Source organism: Sinocyclocheilus grahami, unplaced genomic scaffold (genome assembly GCF_001515645.1).
Source record: "Sinocyclocheilus grahami isolate Dianchi unplaced genomic scaffold, SAMN03320097.WGS_v1.1 scaffold462.1, whole genome shotgun sequence".
In the NCBI taxonomy this organism is placed as follows: Eukaryota; Metazoa; Chordata; class Actinopteri; order Cypriniformes; family Cyprinidae; genus Sinocyclocheilus; species Sinocyclocheilus grahami.
Genome location: NW_015505641.1, coordinates 1506318 through 1513615, shown reverse-complemented (window position 1 = coordinate 1513615; position 7298 = coordinate 1506318). Strand labels below are relative to the sequence as shown.

The window sequence follows — 7298 nt, the reverse complement described above, 5'->3', positions numbered from 1 at the left end:
TACAAATATACCCCAGCGACTTAAGACTGGTTTTGTGCTCCAGGGTCACATGTCTGCTCTATTAAAATATACTGTAAAGAGCTTTTCTCACACTACTTAGCTTTTTCTTTACCAAGACAATATCTTGTAGTTGAATGAATGTTCTATCTGTGTCCACAGGCCAAGGCAGAAGGTGACGAAGAGGCGATGTTTATTGATGAGACCTTCTGCACTGCCTTAGAGTACGGACTTCCACCCACGGCAGGATGGGGCATGGGCATCGACCGCCTCACCATGTTCCTCACAGACTCCAACAACATCAAGGTACGACCCACCATGGCCCTTTTTTTTTTTAGGACTATGAAAAATGTGTGAACCACTGCTTGTATATTAATCAACCAGTGCAATTGGATTGTTTTTAATATAAGAAGTTCTATTTATAGCAAATATAAAAGACCTTTCACACCAAAAAGTGTAATGAATAAACCTCAGGCTGAAGCAAAAGTAAATTCACGTCTGTACAGTAGAACGCAGGAGAAGAAACACTCTTCAGCAATAAAAAAACAAAGCACAATTGTTAGTTTCTCTAAAGTCATTTTTGCTGCTTAGTACGGTTGAACTGGATCATCAAAGGTCAGCAGCAAAGACATTGGTTAATAAAATGGGATTAGATACAATTTTGTAATTTAACATTTAATTATTGCAGGTTTGCGTCATATTCTGAGTTTGCATTTCACTGTTTTAATTCATTTTGATGAATACTAAATCTGTTTTTTTGTGAGTGGGATGAATTAATGCACATTCACATTTAGTCTAGAACTACAGTAACATCATGTTCACAACAGCGCACACAACTCTGTACTTCTGATTTCTCCCAATATGAGGACAGGAGACTTGTCAGTCAATAAATGGGAAAAAGTAACTCAAGATATTTTCTTGTAAATTAAAAAAGTAATGCGTTACTTGAAAAAAGTAATCTGATTACGTAACTCGCATTACTTGTAATGAGTTACCCCCAACACTGTTCATATGACATTTTCTGACACGAGTGGCTCCAACAAGTATAGGTTAGATAAAAAAAAAATCTAAATTATTTTATAGAGAGAGAGTGTGCAAGATTTAACAGATACCAACATTACACTGAAATACTGACACTTCTGTTTGTCAAACGTTTGTGCGACATAATGTGATTAATTACACCTGTGTGAAAAAAATCACTAGTTGATTAGTAATTGGTCAAATGTTAAAGTTCATTTAGTTGTAAGAAAAATCTAGCATTCTTAAAGGGGTCATATGATGCTGCTAAAAAAACATTGTTTTGTGTATTTGCAGCGAGAATAAAAGTTACGCCTTCTTTCTTTGCGTGAACATTTGGGCGGCGTTATGGAAATCTTCCCACATCGTGACGTAGACATGTGGGGGCGTGTTCGAACGAGCCGTTTTAGGTAGGCGTGATTAACCCTTAACTTTTATAAAGAATATCTCTTTGGATTTGAGACTTTAGTCTTTGCAACTTTACAGATCTGCGTTATGCACCAAGAGCTTGTAACACTCCAAAGAGAAAGGAAACATTGAAATCGCATAATATGACCCCTTTAAACTTTGTTTAGACCTGCGATCCAAATCCGGTGCATATCCGATTGGAATCGGATCATATTTAGCAAGTGTGAACGGCAAAAATCCCATGAAATACGACTCGAGCTACATCCATATGTTGTATGAAACCCTGTTTATTATTGTTGTTGTTATGTATGGCTTAAAATCCGTATATTTTTGGGACCACTGTGAGGAAACTTTCTTTGCATTTTCCTAATTCTCGAAACCAAGTGGTTTCTGCTCGTTACGCCACACACATCTTTTGCTTTGATCATGTTTGGACTTTGTATAATCGGGCGTATAGTCTGTGGCAATGTTCTTGTCGTTGTCGAGATGTTTAATCTCCTCAGTCAGACTTCTCAGAGGTCAGCGCCCTTCTGCTTCTCTCGCGCGGTTAAGTCGGTGAAGATGGCGATGTGTGCGGCGCTCCGGTGCGTTTCGGCAGCATTGCCCCTGCTCACGAGACCCGCACCTATCTGGACGTGCCAAAATTCGCTGAGACCAAACATTTTAAGGACGCTTTACACGAGCTCACGGCTTTCGGGAGGTAAAAACTTTGCTGAACTCCACGGCTGCTATGTTTTACATCTCGCGTTTAGCTTCGCCGCAAGAACTGCAGCCATTCCTGTTTGCGTTTGGGTCTTTTTAAAGGCTTTAATCTTCTGAATGCCAAGGTTTGCTTATCACCTGAATGTTGTTTTGGGCTTTAACGTTTGTTACATTGTAACTTCAGTTCGTTTGTTGCGTCGTGAAGTTTCCAGTACGTTCCATATTTATTCGCTGAAAGTTACTTGGCGGTTTAATTGGCTGCTTTATTTTTTGGAACTATTACATATTTTTATGTATGTGAAGTTTAAAGAGCGCACTATTCTTTGACTGGTCAGTGTAGTTTTTGCTGAAGCTTTCATCGGGTCAAACTCGCCACGCTTGACTAATTTTCTCAGTTGGGTATTATCATGTGGCTTTATTTCGAGATCTTGAATGAAAGCTAATTAAAGTTAAGACTGTGCTGCAGATCGTGTCTCTCAGGTTTGACCAGAGGCCCCAGACTCTACCCATTATCTCACTCAAATCTGTCATTCATTAGATCTAGATCCATATAGTGTCACCTTCATTATGTTCCCAGTGTTGCCAACTGATTTTCAGGGGAAGTTGCTAAAGGAAGGTCGAAAATGGTCAAATCTCAGCAAAAACATTATTTTATATACAGTATGTTAATTCAGATTTGTTCGTAGCAATATAAATGCATAATATAATATTAAAATATAAATAACTATTTTTAAATACATTGAATTATCGAAAACATACACATTTTTGTACGATTACAATTAAAAATATATATATATATTAGCTAGTAAACAAGTAAAACTACACATTCTGAACAATTATACTTTAAAGCAGTGTATTAGTAGTTAGTGTGCTACACTCTAAGAAAAGTCTGTAAAAAATAGTGCACGATCTACTGTTAATATGAAGGAATTTTTGAGTATGGATTTTTCCACAGGTTTTTTATTTTTACCTGCATTTTAAATTGCGCATTGTATTTTGTGTTTTCGGGCTACAGGGTTACAACGGATAATGGAGAATGTCCTGGAAAGTTACTAGCACCTTTCCCATTTTTCTAGATATTTTTCTTACAGTGTACTAACTGATCAACAATCGCATGTACAACTACAAGCTACTAACAAGGTGTATCAGAAATGAACTATTATCAAATTGAACAACTGCAAATAGCAATAACTTAATTCATGTGATGTGTGTTCTGCTAGGAATCTTTGGTTTCCTCTTTTTGTGAAATTTGGATGGAAAATGTGTGCCTTTTTATCGTTTGAGTCACTTGTCAAAAGTAGCCAAATAAAATGTAAAAATAGCAAAATTTGTTGCTAGGTGCTTTTGGAAAAAAAAAGTTGCTAGGGTAGTCTGAAAAGTTGCTAAATTTAGCGACAAAATCGCTAAGTTGGCAACACTGAGGAAGGTTGTGATGTCATTGCGCGACGACGTCATTACGTAATCACGACGCAAAATTGTCAAATCTCAGCAAAAACATATTTTATATACAGTATGTTAATTCAGATTTGTTCATAGCAATATAAATGCATAATATTAAAATATAAATAACAATTTTTAAATGCATTGAATTATCGAAAACGTACACATTTTTGAACGATTACAACTTAAGTTTTATACTTTAAAGCAGTTTATTAGTAGCTAGTTAGTATGCTGCACTCTAAGAAAAGTACAAAAATAATGCACAATCTACTGTGTTAATATGAAGGGATTTTCTGGATTGATTTTTCCACAGGTTTTTGTACCTGCGTGCATTTTTAATTACGCATTGTATTTTGTGTTTTCGGGTTACAACGGATAATGTCCTGGAAAATTACTAGCACCTTTTCCATTTTTCTGCATATTTTTCTTACAGTGTACTAACTCCTCAACAATCGCAGGTACAAGGTGCTAACAAAGTGTCTCGATGAATGAAATGAAAAATAACAGTATTCAATTATTGTTACTATTACACAATTGCAAATAGCAGCTAACTTAATTCCTGTAACGTGTGTACTGCTAGGCTTCTTTGGTTTCATCTTTTTGTGTAATTGAAATGGTAAATTGTGCCTTTTTATCGTTTGAGTCACTTACCAAAAGTTGCTAAAAGCTGCCAAATACATTTTTAAAAATAGCTACATTTGTTGCTAGGTGCTTTTGGAAGAAAAAGTTGCTAGGGTAGTCTGAAAAGTAATCTAAAATAACAGGAGTGTCTTGCATAAAGCCCATCGTGCTTCAGCATTCAGCCCTGCTCACAATCTGGTTTAAACCTGTATTGTTTCTGCATGGGCTGATGCTAGAATCCGAGTCAGTTGAGGACTGCCCCTCTAGCAGTCCCTCAGTTGGTGTTCATCGGTCTCTCCTGAGAACTATGGCGTTAATATGTGATTTCTATACAATTATGAACAGTCTATGGTTTTCTTTCTGGGTCAGGTCTTACCTCAGGATGCCTCCACTTCCCTTGCACATTTTAATCATACTTGCATTTTTGATTTGAATCACTTGTTTCATTGTGTGAATCTGATTTTGTGTGTTTTATTGTACAGAAACCCACAAATGGGTGTTTGAGAAACCTGTTTGAAAGCCGGTTGTTATTTTGCAATTGTCTTGCACAGAAAGGGCACCGCTCAGCATGCCTTAACCTGCACTTTTACAGCTTCTTCCACCCTCAGTAGCTGCATCGTGTTTACTACAGTGATTTAATAGAGAGTTTTGAAATTAGAATAATTCAGAAAAGCTGTTGGAGGGAAATGGACAGACTGACCTGGAAGTAATTAATGCATGATTAACCTTATGGAGTTTGGACCTGTTTGAAAGCCGGTTGTTATTTTACAATTGTCTGACACAGAAAGGGCAACCGCTCAGCATGCCTTAACCTGAACTTTTACAGCTTCTTCCACCCTCAGTGGCTGCATCGTGTTTACTACAGTGATTTAATAGAGAGTTTTGAAATTAGAATAATTCAGAAAAGCTGTTGGAGGGAAATGGACAGACTGACCTGGAAGTAATTAATGCATGATTAACCTTATGGAGTTTGAATGGTCGGACTACCATCAGCTGAAAAGTTAATGTTTATGCAAAATGAAATGACTTCAGAGAAAAGTGTCACGTTTAAAAGAATGTTTTTTTCCAAACCTAAATAGTGCCCAAATTGGCCAAACAGTGATTCTCTTGTCATTCCAAACCCTGAAGTGTTTTTATTTTTTTTGAAGAATATCCTGGTCATTTTTTCCCCCCATTTAATTGCTGTGAACAAAAAATGAAGTAGCCTACATAGCGCACAAGTCATGGAGTGCTAGTATACAGTATGTCAAGTCTTCAAGGCTTTAAAGAATTGTAAGTTATTTGCTGGAACGTTTGAAAGCCCTATTCTTTGTAATTGTAGGAAAAGAATGACCAGTACATAATTCAGTATTTCCTATGTGTTTCCTTTTCTGTTCCACTTAAAAAAAAATATAGAATAAATGTTCATAACGTGAGAGCAATGTAGTTATTTTTAACTAAAATGAAAACAACTAAAAATAGTTGTATAGTTCAGTTGGTAACTGAAGTGAAGTTAAATATGAATATTAAATAAACTTACATTTAAATAAAATAAAATTGGCTTGGGAACTAACTGAAATGTTGAAATTTCTAAAACTGAAATAAGAATAAATTAAAACTATATAGGAATGTTAAAAAAACCAATAAAACGTCACCAAGCACAAATTAAAATTAAATATTAACAATAAACTAACAATAAACTTGTTCAAAATATTAATATTATGATTGTGTATATACTAAAATAACAGTGTGATTAACTAATTTATAGCACCATTTTTTTGGGGGGGGGATTACTTTAACCAATGGTTCTGCTTTTCCTGATCTTATTATTATTGAAATTCTTGTGTTTTTCCAGCTCTGAAGTTTACAGACAAACACGAGTGGGTACGAGTGGATGGGACTGTGGGCACGGTTGGCATCAGCAACTTTGCTCAGGTTTGCTCCTCTCTATAAAAAATAAGTGTTTTTAGATGGTGTCAATTCAGTTTCAAATAATAAAACGTCACCAAGCACAAATTAAAATTAAATATTAACAATAAACTAACAATAAGCTTGTTCAAAATATTAATATTATGATTGTGTATATACTAAAATAACAGTGTGATTGACTAATTTATAGCACGATTTTTTGGGGGGGGGATTACTTTAACCAATGGTTCTGCTTTTCCTGATCTTATTATTATTGAAATTCTCGTGTTTTTCCAGCTCTGAAGTTTACAGACAAACACGAGTGGGTACGAGTGGATGGGACTGTGGGCACGGTTGGCATCAGCAACTTTGCTCAGGTTTGCTCCTCTCTATAAAAAATAAGTGTTTTTAGATGGTGTCAATTCAGTTTCAAATGTTTTATTATTGTTTTTATACTTTTTACTACTTATTCTGTGATGGGGGAAAAAAACTGAATTCTGAGGGGGGAAAGTCTGAATTGTGAGAGATGTAAATTCAGAATTGCAAGAGAAAGTCACATTTCTGAGTTTGTCTCACAATTCTTTAAAGGGGTCATATGATGCGATTTTTTTGACTTTTATAAAAGTTAAAGGGGTCATATGATGTTGCTAAAAAGAACATTGCTTTGTGTATTTGGTGTAATGAAATGTGTTTATGCGGTTTAAGGTTAAAAAACACATTATTTTCCACATACTGTACATTATTGTTTCTCCTCTATGCCCCGCCTTTCTGAAACACGTCGATTTTTACAAAGCTCATCAGTCTGAAAAGTGAGGTGTGCTCTGATTGGCCAGCTATCCAGTGCGTCATGATTGGCCAAATACCTCAAGCATGTGACGGAAATGTTACGCCCTTTACCATACTGTGATGCCTTGTCAGGCCGGAGCGTAACATAAAACCATGTCTGCATTTGTGATCGGAGAAATGACAAACAACAAGCGCTACTCTACACTGCTCAAAACTCGCGTTTGAATCATCAGTGGCAAATCCTTTAAATATAAAAAACTTACTTGCAGTCTTTGAGTCAGAACAGCCGGCATTGTAGTCTACTCTCCCAGGATCAGGAAACAGTCCTCCATAAAATGTGCTGCACACATCTGAATATTTGGGTTGAAGTGTTCTGTAACAGTGTTGTAAATACAACTTAACCACTGATTTCTAGTCGTGTCCTCTTTTGGAAGACCAAA

The 7298-nt window shown here is 36.1% G+C and overlaps 2 protein-coding genes across 2 annotated transcripts in view; both read left to right on the top strand.

Annotated features, from left to right (window-relative positions):
* LOC107552967 (lysine--tRNA ligase-like) overlaps positions 1 to 1640 on the top strand; it is an 11396-nt gene extending 9756 nt beyond the window's left edge. Inside the window, exons 12-13 of the mRNA XM_016235028.1 lie at positions 160 to 303; positions 1590 to 1640. Of these exons, the coding sequence (XP_016090514.1) occupies positions 160 to 303; positions 1590 to 1640 (195 nt within the window). The remainder of the gene's footprint in view (positions 1 to 159; positions 304 to 1589) is intronic.
* A 196-nt stretch (positions 1641 to 1836) lies between these two features.
* LOC107552984 (glycine cleavage system H protein, mitochondrial-like) overlaps positions 1837 to 7298 on the top strand; it is an 8439-nt gene continuing 2977 nt past the window's right edge. Inside the window, exons 1-2 of the mRNA XM_016235043.1 lie at positions 1837 to 2122; positions 6020 to 6099. Coding sequence (XP_016090529.1) covers positions 1849 to 2122; positions 6020 to 6099 — 354 coding nt within the window. The 5' untranslated portion in view covers positions 1837 to 1848. The remainder of the gene's footprint in view (positions 2123 to 6019; positions 6100 to 7298) is intronic.